This window comes from Pyxicephalus adspersus, chromosome 10, assembly GCF_032062135.1.
Source record: "Pyxicephalus adspersus chromosome 10, UCB_Pads_2.0, whole genome shotgun sequence".
NCBI classification, from domain to species: Eukaryota; Metazoa; Chordata; class Amphibia; order Anura; family Pyxicephalidae; genus Pyxicephalus; species Pyxicephalus adspersus.
The window spans coordinates 17,811,491-17,831,689 of NC_092867.1; the positions used below are offsets into that span (position 1 = coordinate 17,811,491).

The following is a 20,199-nucleotide window of genomic DNA, read 5'->3' on the forward strand; positions in this document are numbered from 1 at the left end:
TTTTGTAAGTCACATTCTTTAAGAGCTAGCTTTAGGTTGATCCTGCCCACTAATTTGCAGATGGTGAGCGTGGACCGACTCAGGAGAATGTGGACAATTTCTACCATCTTCCTGGTGCTGTCTGATGTTGAACTACAGTTTTTGGTCTTGCTTGGTTTTGCCATACAAGCACAAAATATTGTTTAGCTCTTTAAAGCAAACTGGCCAGATTATAGGGGAACATATATATAGTTATACAATTAACCCACAAGAGCCTATATACTTTATACTCATGTCACGACCCACAAAAATTAATATTAGGACTGTATGTAAATGTGTAAATGACTAATATATTTGTTTTAATTTAATTAGCCCATACAGGGGACATGGAGTTAATGACAAATTACAGCAAGCCAGAAGACAACAACCTCCACCCTTCCTCTGGCTTAGAAGAACCATTTACGGAATGGAAAAAAAAGTAGGATGTAACTTATTGTTAAAGCAAACTTTAAAAAAAGGAAAAATGTATGAATAGAATTGAATTTCTAGGATTTCTGAAATGCACCACATGCATGGCTGTCATGCGTCAAATCCTTAAATTACGAACATAAATAAATATGCTGCTGGTGAAATCTAAGCCCCAGGTCTGCATACTTTCCAACAGGACTAAAACTCAGCAGGACAGATAATGAACTAGAATTTTCAGAACTACATGTCAGAAGTAAGAGATATGTGTGAAGTACAGGTTTTATTTAGCTACTTCTAGCTCATGTTATCCCAGATCACAAGTCATGGCTTGGCATGTAGCTTTGTGTACAGGTTTTCCATCATTGCTTAGATATTACAGTTCGGATGAACACAAGAGTTAGTAGAGCACCATGTTGCCAGCTGCCATTGGAAAGCCTGTTTAAAACTAAAATAGCTGGTTATGTATATATAACTGCAGGCTGCTTAGAATTGCAATCTCAATATACTCATTTTTAGGTGTATATTGCAGTTGCGTACATTATATATATTACAATATTTTCAGTAACTTCAGTTACATAAAATACCTGGTTGGTTAGGTTTGCCCATTTTAAATATACTCTGTTTAATAATAATTAAGAAAAGGAACGCTAACTATTTAGGCTTGGTAACAAAAGACAATGTGTGTTAAAAAGTATAAAAAAGCATTCCACGCTATGTATTAGGTGCATTGAAAAAGTGATGAGACCAGCTCTGGCTATCACTGGCACAATGAAAAGCTCATGTAAGCCCTCCTATTCATTTTGTCTCTTACTTCCAGCCGGGTGATTATGGGTCATTATAATAGCCAACAGTGTTGTCTCTGTATTAAATGATCATTGCTTTTGTGTGCACTGGGCAATTCAACAAGCAGTCAGAAAGACGAGTGAGAGAAGAGAGATTCACAGGTATCATTGGTAACCGGAGGGAAGCAATGAAAGTGACAGACAAGACTATGAGGAACATCACCCATCCATCTTCCCAAGAGCATGAGTCAGTCTGTAGCACTAGAACAAAACTGTCAGGAGGACAAGATCGCCAATGTCCAGGTTGTAAGGTGAACGCTTCTTTATTGTCAAGCAGGAAATCTAATGACTTTTCACAATGATCTGAGATTAGCCGAGTAGACTAAATACCTAAAGAGAACATGCATGCCTGGTAAAGTTTGGTTATTATACAATGGCATTTAAACTTAAGATGTAACCCTGTGTTGGCATAACACTACTACTAGACGACAATGTGCTGGAAAATTGACATTTTTGTGACCTCTAGCAGAGATCATACCTAATGAGGGTCATTACCCTCATACAGCCCCGTATGCACAATAGAACACTTCTCTGTAAATATCTGTCAGGTTATTCTAGTAGTTATTATACCTTAGACAATTGTTAAAATATGGTGTAACAAGACCAAGGCTTCCTTCATGCCAGTCACTGCCATCTCATGCTCAAACACTTTTCCCAGACTAGTAGGAGACACACAATGGTTACAACTGCCAATCCCCATATAACGATGCTAGTTTTCCTGCCAACAAACTTACCAAGTTAAAAAATGTATGTATATATGAAAAAAGTATGTTTATTAGGTCTGATGTCCTTTTGTGCATGTTTGCTCTAGGTGAGTGGTACCAAGCACTCAAAAGAGAGGTTAAATATTTCTATCAATAAAGTGAAATTTTTAGTATTATGCTCCTTTCTACCAAAACTAGCCACTTCAAAATGTTTTTTGTCTGTGGTACATTTATACAAGAAATGAGATTTATCTTTTCATTCTTTGATACAGCAAACAAAAAAATATATATGATTGGTTTCTATAGGGCGACACAGGCTGTCTGAATGATGGAACACCTTATGTACATGCTTACTTGCACTGTTTCAAGAGCTCCCTAAAAAGTTAATTGAGTAATGTATCACCAATTACTGCCAAGAAAGAAAGAACTGTTCCACTCATACATATCATTCATTAGGCCTGGGAGAACATACTTTGACTTGTCATATGACTACAGCTTGACTTTTGTATGTTCATTAACGTATATATCTACACACTTCTAAAATCTGTACATTCTTGACTATTTTGAGGTGTTGTGCAGAATGTTCCTTGAGGCCAATTGTGAAATGGAGAGACTTCAAATCTTACTATAATAATATTATTCACTGTTTCAAGCCCTAAAAGTAGCAGCTAATTTATTGATTTGTCTTGTTTAACCATTTCCTCCAAAACCTCACATTATTCTCTGGCTTTTCCATCAACTCGTCTCCACTATGACAGCATAGTGGCCTTTCCTCCAGTCTTCCAGCCTTTCATGAAGCTACAGGGAAGCAGTTGCCAGTCTTGTTTCAGAAACAACCAACACTACAATGCTGAATAAAAGTCAGGCTTTCAACATAGATTATGTGCTTTTATAAGGTAAAGTGCCAGTTCCAACTCAAGCACATGCATTACATCACTGGAGTTCACACACGGCAGCAAAAAGCAATCTCTGTATCCTATTAATGGGATTCTGTGACTTCAGAAGTTTATTATCTTTACTAAATAAAGTGGTGTAAATAAAAAAAAAAATGGGGTGCAGTGCATCGGCAACACTTACATGGAACAAAAGATCAGAAAAAGGTGGNAAGTACAACAGTTCTGGAAGACCTAATATTATTATTATTATAGTGCCGACATATTACACAGCTCTATACCTCTATATGCCATTAACAATTTCCAAGGGGGGGAAGCCAATAAACCTAACCTGTATATTTGGAATGTAGGAGGAAACACACAGACTATGTAGATGTAGATAGTGTCGTGGCCAAGATTCAAACTTGGTACCTACCAGTGCAAAGGCCAGAATTCTAGCTACTGAGCCAACCATGCTGCCTCAAAAAGGAAATAGTTAAAAAATAAAAATAGTTCTAAAACAAAATTCTATGTTCTAAAAAATAAAAAAGCAATTTACATGACAAACAAACCTGACCCAGAAGCTCTGGTAGGCCGAGAACCTGTGCAGAAAACACACCGAGACAGATAAAAATACTTGGCATCAGACCCAAAAATCCACGAAGATTCTTTGGGGCAATTTCTCCTAGATACATAGGAACCACACTGAGGGAAATGCCTGCAAATAAGATAATGCATTAAAAGCTTTAAATAAAATCTAACAATTCACCAACAAAATGCATGTTTAGTAGAAATGGCACCGTCTAATAAAGAAATTCTTTTTAGGTTGTAAAAAAAAAAAAAGTTATACTAGGCAGATTTTTGTAGAACGTCATACATGCTTGTGTGGCTCAGATTTTTATGACCCTGGGAAGAATTGTATATACTTTACATTTATCAGCCAAAACAATAAACCACTCGCCCAATATTATATAGGTCTCCTCTGTGCCCCCAAAACTGCTCTGATCCATTGAGACATGGACTCAAAATGACCTCTGAAGGTGTCCTGTTAACATCTTAGCTTTGGCAGCATATTCTTTAAGTTACATTTTGCTGGCCTCCCTTCTTGCTGCCATCTCTTCCCCTGGTAAATCAAGGGCATGCAGCCAGCTTTGGCCCAAAATAAAACAGGGTTCATCAAATCGGGTTTTGTTATTGCTCCATGTACAGTTTGCCTCCTACTAGCCCATTGTAGGTGCTTGAGATTGTCAGCATGGGCATGACAACTGGTTCAGACACCATTCTCTTATGGCCAGCATTTGGTTTTTGTCAATTTGTGCGACAGTAGATCAAACCAGATGAGGAGGACTGTTCACTCCCCTACATACACATCAATTACCTAATAAGCTGGGGATGGAGTCTTGGAAGGATATTTGGCTCCTTGCTTTGGCTGTTCTGACATTTACACGTCTTAGAGGAGAAACTATTATCTATAGCTAGGGGTGAGCCAGGAGGTTTGGCTTGGTTACTAGAGTATATATAATGCGGTATGTTGGTACAATGTCTTATACACACATACAGAGAAAACCCGGCATGGCAGAACAATGAGAAACCATAAGCACCCTGGGCTTGCAGTTGTACTAACAATATAGGAAGATAAATCTGTTGTCAGGATCAGGAATATTGTAAAAGGAGATCAATAAAAACGTATAAATGAATAATTCATATTGCTTACACAAAGTTGCAACAAAAATTTCTAAATTGGGTTTAGTGACACTTTAGGTTTCCTTTAGAAATTCTTTAAAAAGTGTGAATTTGGTCTTTTAATTCCCTCATCATGGGATTCATGAACAACCAAGGCATAGGACGGTGGAAGGCATGAGTATGCATGGCAAGGTAATAGTGGAAGCATGTATACTCAAAGTAAGGGGGTATCTATACACAAGGTATAGAGGTAGGTATAGGGGTGGGAGGCATGTATACACCGGGTAAGGGATAAAACTAAGCTTCTGTGAAGAAACCAATAAATAGGAAGTTCAGAAGTTATTATAGTAAAGGAATGCTTGTTCTACTTGGTATAAGCAGGCTGGTCCAGCTCTCTTTGGTATTGGTTAGAAAATTAAGCCAATGCTGTACTGGCACCTGTGGGCTCCACTGAACCTATATAGGTATAATAAAATTGACATGTTCTACAATGTACTCTTTCATCTAAATTAAGACAAAACAATAAAAAGATGCCCACTGCATCCAAAGAGAACACAAGTACTATTTCTCCATTTATGTAGCGCCAACATATTACACTGTGCTTTACTGAGATTTGATAATAAAACCACATTCACATCACTTAATGCTCAACAAGCGCCTTGAAGCCTACACATAAGCAATCAAGACCAACCTACGATTATTTCTGGGGTCAAGATCACAAGATATATATAAACACACATACACATTTCATGCCTATATTGCCCGCAGGGGAATCAACCAAAGATTTAGAGCCCCGGCCCAAGCCGGCTACTAGCTTTACTCCTAGTTCTGCTTACAATCCAATTTTAGGGTGTTGACACTAGTTCTCTGCATACAACATATGTGAAATAAGAAGCTTGTTTGGTACACCACAAACCATTTACCGTCCACATGCACTAACAGAATTGTATTTGGAGTGTACATAGTCTTGTAGTATAATAGAATTCCATTTGTGTTTTCATTGCTCTAGCCGTAATCTTTTCGTCTTTAAGAAAAGGCATTGTGCAAAGCATAAAAAAAAGTAACCCACACACACCGTCCAGTTCATTTTCAGGTTACCACTGCTGGACCAGTAATGGAGGATTTTTGTTTTCTCAAATAAGCTGGACGAGTCCAGGAAGCAGGCAAGTTTGAGTTATAACACTTGACAACAGTATCTGGATTGAAAAGCAATTTTATTAGACATTCAGAATCTGTGTTACGGTATCACTGCAGCAAAGGGACACAATAAATGGTTATGTTTTGTGCTTTATGAGTATGTGCTACAAGCAATTAGGAAGCCTTACCTGAGTGAATGCCGGTGATAAACCGTCCAATGATCACCATCTCCAAGGATCCTAAAATCCGGCTGAAACCCATCAAAGCACCGGCTATGAAGACCAATGGGGAGCTCTTTATCACTGTTCCTTTCCTGCAGGACATAATTAACAGCGCTGACCATTAGACAGCAAATGGACTTATACTGGGAGCTTTAGAAACAATTGAAGTTATGTATAAAAGTATAGATCGGCAACTGTGATATCAAAGAAACGCTGAGAACTTTTTCTCGGACTAAAGCTACAATACGAATGTTTCCCTTCTCTTTGCAGGGTAAAATTCCATCAAATGCAACACAGATCTTTTCCAGCAATTGGTGGCCAATGTAAGGTTGAGTTTACCTAATGGTAATTCAATAGATTAAACTTTAATGAAAGTGCAAAAAATATTTATAAATTTATATATTTGCAGTATTTTAAATGTTCAGCTGTATGTTCAGATGTCGGGGACTACCTGTACTGGCATGATGGTAATAATGGAAATGGTGATATGTGAACCCTTTTTCTTTACGCGTTCTTAACGATGGATAGGAATTTCCAGTAACGTCCACTATACATTTGATGTGCATTTCAGACATTTTACACCACCATTCATTTTGAAAGGTGCAAAAAAAGCAAAAAAAAAGTTGGGGCAACAGAGATCTTTTCCAGCAATTGGTGGCCAATGTAAGGTTGAGTTTTTAAGTTTACCTAATGGTAATTTATTAGATTAAACTTTAATGAAAGTGCAAAAAGTATTTATAAATTCATATATTTGCAGGATTTTATACTTAACTGTTTAATTTAAAAAAAAAAAAAGAATATATGGATCATGAGTAATTATAGAAAACTCAGGCAATTGTGTGAGTATTGGTGCAATAGGGGCTTTATCCTTGTAGTCCATATTGCCCAGCACAGCCTGCACTTTGTATCAACCATCACTCCATGCTTTCATTTAAAACTTTTCTGCAACTTAGTATTATCCAGAGGTATCCAGCAACCTGGATATTTGTTCTAACTGATGCTTCAGAGTTTCAGAGCCTCAAAGCAGATGTATTCATTATTGGATATGGTATTACAAAAGGTGTTCAAAAAGGTTAACGGCCTTGGGTCACCTTGATTTTCCTTGCTACTATAATGCCTTCAGTACACCTGAAAATGATTGGTATTCATTGCTGTCAGCAGCATTACACAATGAAATTCCATTATAATAGAAAGTACGCGTGTTAGAACAAACATAAGGCCCGAGCTGATAAAGCAGTATAAAGTGTTATTATGTAGAAGTGCAAGCTCTTGCCATTAAGAGAAAACCATTATGTAAATGAAAAGGCCTGGGTTAATAGTGTGAGAAAGTGGTTAATCTGGAATGGAAGATAGCAGGCAGCCTTGGATGAGGTTTGAAGTAAACTATATTCTGCTCGGCTAGTCACAATATGTTCTCATCATATACACAGCCATGCTATTGATGTGAGCAACTTGGCTATCCCATGGATATTAATTGCCTGCGTGTAATCATTACTGTGAATGAGAATGGCACAGAGCTAATAAATCCTACGGAGATGAAGGACTTTAACTTTTAAGTGGCATCCAATGAGGTCTTACCCTTCAATTAACCCTTGAATTATCAGCATTTCAGGAGCATTATCATAAATTACCCGATTCATTCAAATACCCAACTGTATGCCAGTCAGATGCTAGAGGGTAGCTTTATATTAGCAAATAGCCGGATTTCAGTTAGGATCCAGGTTAAAGCAAGGTTAATAAGGAAGTTATTTATTGATTCATTACAGTCAGGTTAGAAAATAAAGTCTTGAATGAATTCAGAGAATAGAGCTTATTTGCTTCGGGACTTATATTTATATATGTTTATATGTAGGTACAGGTAGTCCCTGGGTTAAGGGCATCCGACATATGGATGACTCCTAGATACGAACGGGGCTGAGCTCTTCTGCAAGCTCTTGTATCTCTTTAATGACCAAGACAAACTCTGCAGTTGTTTCTTTTTGCATATGAAAGCTCAGCTTGCTCCAGAAGTTAATGAATGTTTAGGCTCCATAAAGTTTTTTTTTTTTGCTTTGTTTGTGAATAACTCTCAGTGAAGATTTTATACAGTAACACCCAATAATATGTTGAGACGAACATCTGTCCTAATTGCATTTATTAAAATAATGTACCTGTTCCGACTTACATACAAATTCAACTTAAGAACAAAAACTTACAGTCCCTATCTTGTATGTAACCTGGGGACTACCTGTACTGGCATGATGGTAATGGTGGAAATGGTGATCTGTGAACCCTTTTCTTTAGGAGTTCATAACGCTGGATAGGTATTCCCAGTAATGTCCACCATACGTTTTCTGTGCATTGTGCATTTCAGACATTTTACACCACCATTCATTTTGAAAGGTGCAAAAAAAGCAAAAAAAAAGTTGCGGCAGGATACATTTAAACAGTGCTCCAAACACAAGGTATGGAATTGCCTTTAAAATGCTCAATGGCTCAAAGGGTAGATGTATTTACCAGCAATGCTTCAGTGTCAGTTATGCACCACCCAATGTCAGTCTGATTTGCTGTAGCAAAAAGCATATTTGGCGTTCTTGCCCTTTTTGAATGAGAATGAGTCCTGTTTAGTACATATAAAAGGGAAATCCATATCTTATCAGAATGTAAACCACCATGTCTCCTCTGCTAAAAAAAAAAAAAAAAAACACAATAAAAAAAAAAACAAACTCAGTTCTCCACTGGTGTGGGGTGACCTGTATCTTGCTGGAGAGATTTTCCTTCACTTCCTGCCTAGGAGATGTGGGAGGAAAGCTTTACAAAGCAAGGAGAAATCTTCTCCCGGACATTTGTCATCATATGATTTGTCTTCATTAAAAAGTTTCCCTTATCCCTCTGATGAGGTCTACCACATTCTGGACTTCTGTTGACTTTCTCTCTTGGTGACATGGATGTCCGGGACATAAAGTAATAATTAAGCTTTAAACATTTAAATCAGGATTGCAGAGATTTGCTAATGTAAGAATCCAGGTGGCTTCCATAATCTAGCCCAGCCCTGCACACCTTTTTACAAAACTTTAGGTTGTGCAGGATGGAAACACTTATTTGCAGTAAAATAATCCTGTTGTTGAATCCTGAAGAAGTATAAACAGCGGTCAAATACTTTAAAACCAGAGTTTAAAAGTAAACACCTTGCTTCTTGTATGCTGTACATACCTTCCAAACCTTGATACCAGAACTCCAACAAGGAGAGAGCCTAACATTCCACCCAGAGCAAACACAGAGACCGTCAGGGAATATAAAATGGTTAACGCACTTTGATCGAGATACTGTCCATATCGCTGGTGCCATGTGCTGTTGTAAAATGCTTTAATATGCTGCAAAATAGAAAACCTTAAATTATTTATGTTACTGGATAATATAATAAGTTTGCAAATGACTGATGTAGAACCATTTTTAGTATATAGCTATACTTAAAACCAAGTTAAATATTAATTCATTAAGACAATTGCTATAATTAATAACCGTCTAGGAATCCCCATTAAGTCACTTGATACAGACAGATGAAGCAATCATAGAATGCAATTAGATAGAATATGAATATTAAAAAATTAGTATATGTTCTATTAGAACAATTAATGTTTAATTATTGTTTAATGGATTAAGGGGTATTATTAGATCTTATAAAGATGTGAAAGCATCCAATAAGGTGTAACAATTTATATTTTAAACAAGAAGAGGCAAATTTATTTAGCAGCGAATGTGACACTTGCTAAACATTCACTGTACACAAATAAAATAAAGGAAATTCCAATTATATACATCAGGAAAATACATCATATATAATTCTTTTGGGTTCTGTAAGGCAAATTTCACAATATATTATTATATTAAGGTATTAAAACACAATAAGGGTAGGCCAGATATCTAATAAAAAATTAGGGGAAAAAAACACTTAGAAGCTACAAAAAAAATAATAAATAAAATCCTAAATTTAAAGCTTATCTAATCCCCCCAAAAATGTATTATTTTGCAGTTTAGCAGTCTTTAACCTTTTATTCACCTGGTAATCCCATGAATAACAATGCTGGCTACACCTAATCGAATATATATTTTAATATTATATATATATATATATATATATATATATATATATATATATATATAAACATGTTTACAGGATATTTCATTACTTGCTCAAATGGCTGTTTGCTGTTTTTGGGGAAAAAAAGAAAACTAATATACCCATTATATTTAAGTGCTGGTAAGCTGCAATATATTACATTTCTGTTCTCACGTTTAGTTATGCACAGTAGCTCCTATGCACTATGACCTTTGCAGCGCTAGGTCCCAGGTTTGAACCTTGGCCAAGAAACTATCTGCATGGAGTTTGCAGGTTCTCCCAGTGTTTGCGTGGGTTCCCTTCCACGTACCAAAAACATGCAGTTAGGTTAATTGGCTTCTTCCCATAATTGTCCTTAGACTGTGGTAATGATATATGACTATGGAGATTGTAAGCCCATTGAGAGACAGCTAGTGACATGACTTTGGACTTTGTACAGCGCTGCAAAAAATGTTGGCGCTATATAAATACTGTATAGTAATAATATTAAAAGAAAGCTAAAAACATAGAATACCTGATACCAAAAAAAAAAAAATCATTAATAACATTTGAAAGTGTATAAAGCAACATTCACATCATTAAAATTAAATATTGATTGTTCAATATATTTCCTGCATTGTTTATTGTTCTGTGCTCACTACTATTTTATTCTAAAGAAAAATGAAGGCTGACAAGTGGCAGAATTATTCTTTAGGATTACATGAACGAAATCGGCTGAAAAATCTTACTCCATACTACATCACATTAATTGTAATTCTATTAAATGGATTTAAAGATTGTTTGAAAGTTGTAAGTTTAGAGGTCTTTCAACAAGCATAGTCATCATCTGACATTCCTTTCATGTGTGCATGACCACACATATGACTGGTGGTCCAAAGGTCACAGCTTAAGAAGAACAGATTAAAGGGAAAAGATTGGAAAAACAATTTGTTACAGCCAGGTCTGGAACCAGCACGCTTTTTTATTCAGAACATTGATACGTCAAGGAGTTTTGAAGTCAATCTCTAATTTTCTGCCAAAGTTCTGACGATAAGGCTTGCCGGTTCCTGACATGGATGTAACTGGAATATGGAAATAAGATGGAAATAATCGTTCGTGTTGTTTTGCGGACAGAAACTTTTGACTGGTATTGGGGGAGGGCAGGATATATTGGATTACCCTATGTGGTGGTTTGCTAAGTGTAACAGACTTAAAGTGACTTACTTGGCTTTGATATTTGCAGATAGCTCAGTGTTTCTCAGAATTCCTTTAGAGGATTCTAGGGGTTCCTTGAGCAATGATCGGTTTGTGTTTCTCAGATCAGTTTAATCAACACCAATGTTGGCCATCGGTAAGGATGACATTCTTCCCAATAGCCAGCAGTGTAGGAGGCCAATGTCACCACACTAATATAATATAAGCTACTGATAAAATAATTAAAGAAAGGGTTTCCTGAAGACCTGAAAGGGTATTTCAAAGGGTTCCCCATGTTAAAGGATCAAGAAATACTAAATATACCATTACCTCCTAAGCTTTGGTTTTACATTTACCAGCAACCATCATTCTTACCTCAGACGGAGAATTTACAACTGCCAGGTTGTAGCCATACAACATAGAAGACCCAAAAGAAGAGAGCAGGGACACGGCCAGCAAAGGAAACGTCAAGTTCTTTGGAAATTAAAGAAAAAATAAATTGAACATTTATGTATTTTAGTCATTATTTTATCAATACAATTTTCAGCAGAAACTTGGAAAATTTGAAGTCTGTCTACTCAGGAGCAAAGAGGAGTTAGAATGTGAAAACAAAAGTGCAAAGGGGATGGTGGTGATGGGTATGTGCAGGGTTTAACAGGATGTATATGCAGGAGAGAAGTTTAAAGGAGTTCTGAGTGTATAATGGTGGGCAGTAAGTGAAAGGAGGAGTGCAGAGTGAATAATGAAGGGCAGTATGTGAAAGGAGGAGTGCAGAGTGAATAATGGAGGGCAGTATGTGAAAGGAGGAGTGCACAGTGTATAATGGAGGGCAGGAGTGCAGAGTGTATAATGGAGGGCAGTATGTGAAAGGAGGAGTGCAGAGTGTATAATGGAGGGTAGTATGTGAAAGGGAGAAGCGAAGATGGTAGAACAGTGGGCAGCATGCGCAAGAGAGAAATGCGGAGGATGTAACAGCAAGCAGTTGGTCTGGGAAAGGATTGCATAGTGAAGGCCATGATAGGCAGTATTACCCGGACAGCAGGCAATATGTCTAGAGGTTCTGATGGCTGGAAAATGTCAGGAAGCAGCTAACAATGATAACATAGTAAATGTGGCTATGCTTCTATGTTTTGCCATTCATTTTATTACTTGTAAAAATTAAATAAAACTATTCATCCTATTTAACATTAAACATACCAAATTCTACTTTTTTTCTAGCAGTCCATTTAGTGAAAATCACCAGTTTCTATAATTTGAACATCCTGCGTTGAATTCCAATTGCAATCGAAATGTTGCTTTCAAACTAACTAAATCTTCAGCGACTCAGTAAAAATAAATGAAATCAATCTGATACATCCGAATGTTTGCTTACTTTAAATATACATCTGGGAAATCCACTGAATTTCTGAATGTGTTCATTAATACAGAATAATAGACCTATGTATTTAGCAGACCAGTATTAGCCTAGAGGCATCTATAAAAACAAGATGATCTGAATGAAATAATAAATACAACATAGGAAATACTCGGACATAAGTTATTCATACCATTTATCAATTACACTTTCAGTGAAATAAGCTAAAGGACTTTAATTTCTATATCTATACACCCGGAGTACCATGAAATTCCACTTTAAAATGAATGTTCCTTGCAGCTCCATAGGAGATACATTTTTAGTGACTAAGTAAAGGAGAATACAAATGCAATATGCACTGAAAGTAGCAGCAATTCAAGACACGTGTCCATGCTTCCCTACTCTAGGAACAAAACAAATCTATGTGTTGCATTACTTTATTGCATGTGTTTTCTAACTTAAAAGTGTACAACTGCCCAAGACAACATGGATTGTAACAATGGTTATGTCTATGGACCCACCTTTTATCATGTATATGAAGCAAATAGAAAAATGATAGTATCTCATACACCTTTTACCTGTTATTCAGAGCCTAATGCTTAATACTCTGTGTACAACATTCACTATCAGCTTATCACAGCTTGCTATATAGTGAATATCTGACCTGGAACAAGCATGCAACCTGTTAGGTTTGTGTTCTCCAGACATAAATCATGAGGATACAGTAGTAGGGCGCCCTAAACTCTGCCTCTTCTCAGTCTTAATGTGGAACAGAATTGTATTCTTTGGCAGTTTTTGACTACAGTGAGTGAGGCGATCTGTTAATACCATTTGTAAACCCAATCTAGAAAAGTCTAATGGCCAGCTCTACTTGGACATCCAGGCCATAATGGTCGTATGATCTTCCTGCCCTCTCTTTTCCATGCATTCTTTATTATTATTTTACGCAGATTCCAAAAATGCATCCCAGTGAACAGAACCAGAAAGATCATCCTAGGGTAATTTTGTCACAGCAGAATTGGTGAGAAAAGAATGTCCTCAGTGGGGTCACAGACAGCACAGACCAAGAGGTATTTATTCATTCAAGAACAAATAGCATATTGGTAAGCTCTCTGACTTTACAGACAGTTTCACACTGTTCAGTTACCATACACATGATACAACATATATACCTTGAATGTGTGGCAAGGCAAGTTTTAAACAAAGCTGCACTTTTTCCTCCAAAGCAGGACATTACAAAACTCAGATAGACATACTCTAGTCCTAAAACCGGTGTGTTGGTGTGCCAAATCCAGTCTAGGAGCGCTTTACATTTTTACGCTGTATTGCTGGAACAGCCCAATGCATACAATAGTGCACGGAGATTCATTTTGAGTAGTACTACATGTTCTTACTTCCAAACACTGAGCAATTATTGTGTGCTCGGCTACATTGAGGATGTGAAGTTGGCTCAAAATTAGTCATTAAAAAAAGTTGTAATGGTGTTGTATTGCATACAGAACCTCCAACTTAAATTTGCCTTGGAACAAGAATTCTGACCTAGCAATTTAGTATTTGTTCTGGATCAGTGGTAAAGCCAACGGGTCAGCCAAATAACCCAACTGCATGTTTTTGGGACATTGGAATGACCATAAAAAACTCATGCACACTTGGGAAGAACATACAAACTTCAAGCAGATAGTGCCTAGACATAAAAGGCAAGAGCACTAGCCACCGAGCCAAGCCACCGTGGCTTATTACAAGAGAGTGGCACAAAAACTAAAGCCACTGGTTTGGAACGATATCCAGCGAACATATGGCATCCTCCGTTCTTCCTAACTAGTCCTGTATATTGCCAGTTTTTCCAAGCAATTCCTAAGAGTAATCACCATGTGTCTTGCATGATATTCTCCACCCACACAAGAATTTACATTGAGGGCAAACAGTACAATAAATGAGAACAAATACCAGCTTAGTCCTTATCAGAGACGGCACGTTTGCTATTCCAACAGTAATTTCATTATGGGCCGACTCTGGTACATTCTTTCTGCTCGTCACATGTATTTTATAAGGAAACACATTTAGATCTGTTAACTGTTTAACAGAATCTTTACAACAGAAGAATGCAGCTTGCATTTAGTTGCACTCACAGTCGGCTCTAGCTGAGCCCTAACAACATATACAACAATCTAAAGTGTATGTAAACTGTAATAAGGGTCTTTTTTTCATTGCTCCATTTTGGGGAGTTGTGTGTACAAATAAAAGTGTTGTGAAGGTGTACTGATCCTGCTAGACTTTCTCCAGCTACAGTATGGTGAGTGTTGTTGGGGTCACCTGAGTGACCAGGTGGAAAACAAGGTAAAAAAAAAAACACAGCCACCATTTGTTTGCGGTTGAATATTCCTTAACTACACTTCAATGCAAATCAAAAGTAAATGTAAACCCTACATGATTGATAATGATCAATAAACATTTTTTTTTCTGGTGACTACAGGGGACCTTCCCATCATATTTGTATGCCAAATGAGCCTATTGCAGCCAGGGGTGTAGTGGGGTGGGCACGGGTGCCCTCACTTTTTTTGTGAATAGGCACGCAATGAACACATCCCGCCCAATCTCCCATCGCCGGTTTGAGTGGGCAGATTCTAGTATAATGACGTCACTCTGGGGGACGTTTCCCCCCTTTTCAGTGACACATAGGCAGGGGTGTATTGGGGCAGGCATGTATACATAACAATGATGTGCATGCACGCTCGCCATGAAAAGAACTGTGCCCCCTCTACTTTTTTTTTAGGACTATTGCAGCTACACCCCTGATTGCAGCCCAGACCAAAAGCTGTGTCCAGTAGCACATTTGGAAGATGGGTACAAAACATTGTCCCCCAATAACAAGACACTAATGTGACTTTGGAAATGACATTACCATGTTTAGTATTATTTGTCATTTTAGTGATGAGGACACGGCGGCCAGATCCCTCACCTCCCTCTTTCCACTGTTGTTGGGGCATTTAGGGTTGGTCCAGGGGGTCTGCAGCCTAGCATTGGATAGTGACAGACAGAATTACATTATTAATGTTATCCTTATGCTCAGCAAGTTCTCTATGAAATGCAGTATAGCAGTCTTTCTCACCCTTTTTAACACTGAGCAATAATTTTCAGGTCATGGGGAACTTGTTAAGCCATTGCTGAACTACTAAAACCATTGGAGGTCAATTAAAAAAAATACACCTTACATTGTTGGTCAGTGGATAGAATGTCCCACTTACAGATAGCTAAAAAAAGTGTTGTCATGCTACATATTCTGCCAAGTGGCACCGGCCTCAAACCTGTGTCATCCTATGTGCTGAGCCAAATGGTGGTAAACCCAGGACCATGTAGACACTATGATATAGGTATTAAGGAAGCCCTGGCAACCTCTGAAGAAACCCTATGGTACAACAGAACCCTGAAAAAGAATGACTCCAGTAGAGAGTGAGAAGTATACAACTCTTCAATTGTGACAACAGCCAGAAATGAACTTTTTCAGCTACCATTTTCCAAGGTAGGTTTGGGTATGGTTGTTGGAAAATAATAATCTCACTTTATTATGAAGGCCATAGAGGATAACTCAAACAAAAACGAAAAGTTATAAAATATAAAATTCCCAGCCATGCCTTATTACATGTTCCCAGCATGAGAGATCACGTGACCGCCAGAGGACTAACGGGGCAAGGGGCACACAAGAGCTCATCATGTTCATAACCTTTCAATTTTAACCCCCACATGCACATTACAATCTGACCATACAATATTTATTATAAGGACCCACATATACTATTCACTACTCAGATAGCCAGCCCTTTTGTACTAGGTGTCCTTATTAGATCTCAAAAAAGGTTATATGGATACAAAAAGGAGATCATACAGTCAGACGGCAAGTTTTAGGTTTTAGTTACGTTATTTTAGTGTCTACCACTACAAAAAAAATAGGCAGGGTTGAGTTTTAAATGCAATTTGCAGAAAAACGCACGTTTTCAGGGTAAGAAATAATACACCATATAAATAATATATATAAAAAATAATAAACCATGATGTGATTGATCTGAGCAGCACAGTCTTTTTTTATTGCAGCAGTGTATAAACAAGGAATGGGGAAATTACAGTAACCACAAAAGATTTTGATTGGTTGCTCTGGGTTTTTGTATTTCACATATTGCAACACTTGTGTCTTTCTTTTTATATTAATAGCAATTACATAAAACAGGTTAATTTAGTAAAAGTTACACAAGTTTGCAGCAGGTGCCACAACTTTGATTACCGCTGACACTTTCATTTTGTAAACAGAAAATCAGTCACAATGGTAGATCCCATACAACTATTGATACATCATCCTAACAATCCCTTTCCTGTTCCCCAGCTTTAGAGACTTACCCCAGTTATATGCTTTGCAGGGAAGGCTTTCTTCTTAATATTATCCATCTATAATGCAGAACTTGTGAGGATTAATTGTAGAGTTGTTTGCAAAGAAAAATGATCACTTTGGAGAATCCAGAAACATAAATCAGCTTTACTGATTGCAGGCTATGTGATGTTTCTGTCCATTGAGAAAATAGTGTTGGAGTCCTGTTTAGTAAGCAGTCTTTATCTGATTGTAGAGCTGTGGAGAAAGGAAAGTCTCACATGATCTGGCTTTTTAAGAAGGAAATTCTAATCAATTTGTTAAACTGGGATTGCCTAAAAACATTGCTGAGGGAGTGTAACACATAGGGGCATCACATGTCTGGAGGAAAATGTTTTCATACCATGCTACAGCACACTATTTTTTTTTTCAGTTTGCATAATGAAAAAATAAATCTTTGCAGAATTCTTTGCTGTCAAGTGCAAATTTGAATGGGGCCATCATGCAAGGCATTACAAGGCTTCCATTTGACTGATTCTTTTTTTTCTTTACAGAAGCTCTTTTTGCCAAAACTGCACCATTACACCACAAAGGGTTCTGGGAAAAACAATGGTTTGTGGGTAAATAAGCAGAGCATGTCAGCTTATATTTTGTTTAGGTAAATATCAACCAGGTGTGAATTGTTCTTTGATTTGCTAACCAGCACCTGTGTTTTAAATGCCTAGTCATGTGCAGGAACACTTTTTGTTTCCGTAGGCTATGTGCCTGGGCAATGCACACAAGCAACACAACTAACCACAAAACAATCTGAATTTTCTAAATATGGTTTAGGTATTTTTTTTGTTTCTGTGTTATGGTGCTTTGCAAACTCCAGCCAAATTGAATAGGCTGCCTTAATGCAGGGGATCTCAGCACATAAACATGGCAGTGGTTCCAAAATATTTCCAGTCCACGGCACCCTTGTTCATCCACACTGAAGTTTTGTGTTACATATTGGCCATCTGCATGCCTATACCCCTAGCTGCAAGCACTCACCCATGGGTAACTTGTGCAGATGTTTGTGAATGCTTATTTCATGATCATTTTTAGGGCACCCCTGGCAGTAGCCAAACACAACTGATGGTAAAACTTTATGGTGACCCATTAGTATGTCCCAGCTTTTCAGTTCCCCGCTCCTTACAAAGTTGTGCCACTATCTTAGTACCTCCCCCAAGTATCTGCAAAACGTACCCTACGTCCCTGTACATACTACAATGTCCTCCATTATACTGCTGCTGTTATAGTGTTACTCTAAATATATTGCCCTGCATAGTGCTCCAATTAGATCTACCCCCAGTCAATGCTACATACAAGCAAGTGCCCCCACCTTCTTTATTACTCCCACAGTTTTCCTTGTGCCTCCTAATAAGTGCTACCTTCATAGTTTCCTCCCTTTTATAACAGTGGCCCTTTCATTGTATTGTCCACCCACAGTTTTTTAATTTATTATTGTGCTCCCCATAAGTGCTATCTTCACAGTTACCTCCCTTCTGAATACTTCTTCTTGCAAGAATGTGAAACAATATAGTTCTTCCTTAAACCAGAAGTTCTTCTATCTGTGCACTACATCCAAAGAAAGATGCAGACAACGATACCAGCAACATGAGAGACTGAATTCTGAGTGTGGGCATTGAGGGATAGGCATCCATGTGAGTAGAGGGTGGCTTGCCCACGTAAGCAGGAGATGTAAATGGCTTGAAGACTCAACTCTGGACACGGAGTTCTAACAAATTCAGGGTACAATTCATCCCTAAGTTAAGAAGAGGCTGGCTAAAGCTGCTACATTGGCTTAAAAGCTGGGGTTGACCTCACCTTTTTCTATAACAAAAAATGAAATGGCCTGGGACCAGTCTTACAAACGTGATTTTTATTAATGCATGCTGCTCTGACATTAGCAATAAGTTACCACAGTTTATGATTGGCAGGTGATGGACATTGTGCATTGTTTGCTTTCAGCTATAGAATATGACACAGAACTGTTCCTAAATCTTTACTATTTGAGTATGATGAAAAGCTACGCATCAATAATGGAATCCTCAAATTACATGGGTGCAGTAAATTCCTCTCACATTACGCACTGGTCTATGGCTCTGGTCGCTGCGCCCTCCCAGCCCGGTCCTTCTCCTGACCACGCTGGTGGGTGCACTGGCCAGAGCCGCGGCCCACTATTGGGGTTGGGGACCCCTGCTGTAGAGTGTCGGAATGTTACCGATGTGATGGGGTTATAAAAATAATAATTTCTAGAATCCATGTGACATTTCCTGATACCCCAAGCGCTGCCTTTGCTTCAGATTTACCGCCATTGGCAGTGATGGTGAAGCCTTTGCATGTTCAGCAGCATTTGGCCCAGACCCCTATTAAAAATGTAAAATTAAACACCTTTTAGTAGCTATTGAGTAACTGTTCTCTCAAAAATTCTATGAGAGATTTATGGACCTGTTATTACATTTTATGAATGTTACATTTTAAAATGTTAGACATCTGGATGCTGACCAGAAAACGGTATGTATAACCCAAAATATGACATTCATTTTCACAAGGCCATCTGAAAAAAAAAAAAAACATTATTTGCAAAGAAATTGGATCCATATTGCAGAGATAAGTTAGGATGTCATTTTAGCAATTAGGCTTCCATGCCAGAAGATATATAGAGAGCAAATCTCTATTCCAACTCTTTAATGTTTCTGTGCTCCGATTCTATAGGTGGACCATGTGCCTGGAGTAAGCTAAATGTTAAATATCAATGTTTCATTAAAGTTTTCAATACAAACATTCTTTATTTATCTTGGAACAACTTAAAGGAAACATCACCCATCCATTGGAATTGTCAGGGATAAAACTGATGTCAAAGAACCTGGAATAAAAACGTTACCTCCACTCTCTAGATTTATTCATATAAAAGGAGCATTCACAAAAGTCTGACATCTGTGTAGTCTAAGCCATCATATGTTTCCTACAGTGAATGAAAGAAAATGAAGGGAAAAAGCTGCATTCCAGCTGCATACAGCAGAATCGTGAAGAGTTGGATGGGGAGCAGTATCAGGTAATTACACTACATACAAGCATGTCATGACTCTGACTGCTGCAATTACTGGATATGCTGCTTAAAAGCTGTTCTTCAGGGATTCATTTAGGTCTCCAAGTTAAGTACATGTAGTTCATTTGTTTTCATTTCAGGCAATGAAACCAAATATACTGTATAACCACTTTATCTGTGTTACATTACTCTACCGAAATGGAGCTGGTAAAGAACTCCGTAAATAGAAAAATA

The 20,199-nt window shown here is 37.7% G+C and overlaps 1 protein-coding gene across 1 annotated transcript in view; it reads right to left on the reverse strand.

Moving 5' to 3' along the window:
• LOC140339931 (solute carrier family 2, facilitated glucose transporter member 9-like) overlaps positions 1 to 17,445 on the reverse strand; it is a 28,661-nt gene extending 11,216 nt beyond the window's left edge. Inside the window, exons 1-6 of the mRNA XM_072424855.1 lie at positions 17,293 to 17,445; positions 16,922 to 17,147; positions 11,554 to 11,652; positions 9,099 to 9,259; positions 5,874 to 5,998; positions 3,443 to 3,583 (exon numbers count right to left, since the gene is read on the reverse strand). Coding sequence (XP_072280956.1) covers positions 3,443 to 3,583; positions 5,874 to 5,998; positions 9,099 to 9,259; positions 11,554 to 11,652; positions 16,922 to 16,969 — 574 coding nt within the window. The 5' untranslated portion in view covers positions 16,970 to 17,147; positions 17,293 to 17,445. The remainder of the gene's footprint in view (positions 1 to 3,442; positions 3,584 to 5,873; positions 5,999 to 9,098; positions 9,260 to 11,553; positions 11,653 to 16,921; positions 17,148 to 17,292) is intronic.
• Between the last annotated feature and the right edge of the window lie 2,754 nt (positions 17,446 to 20,199).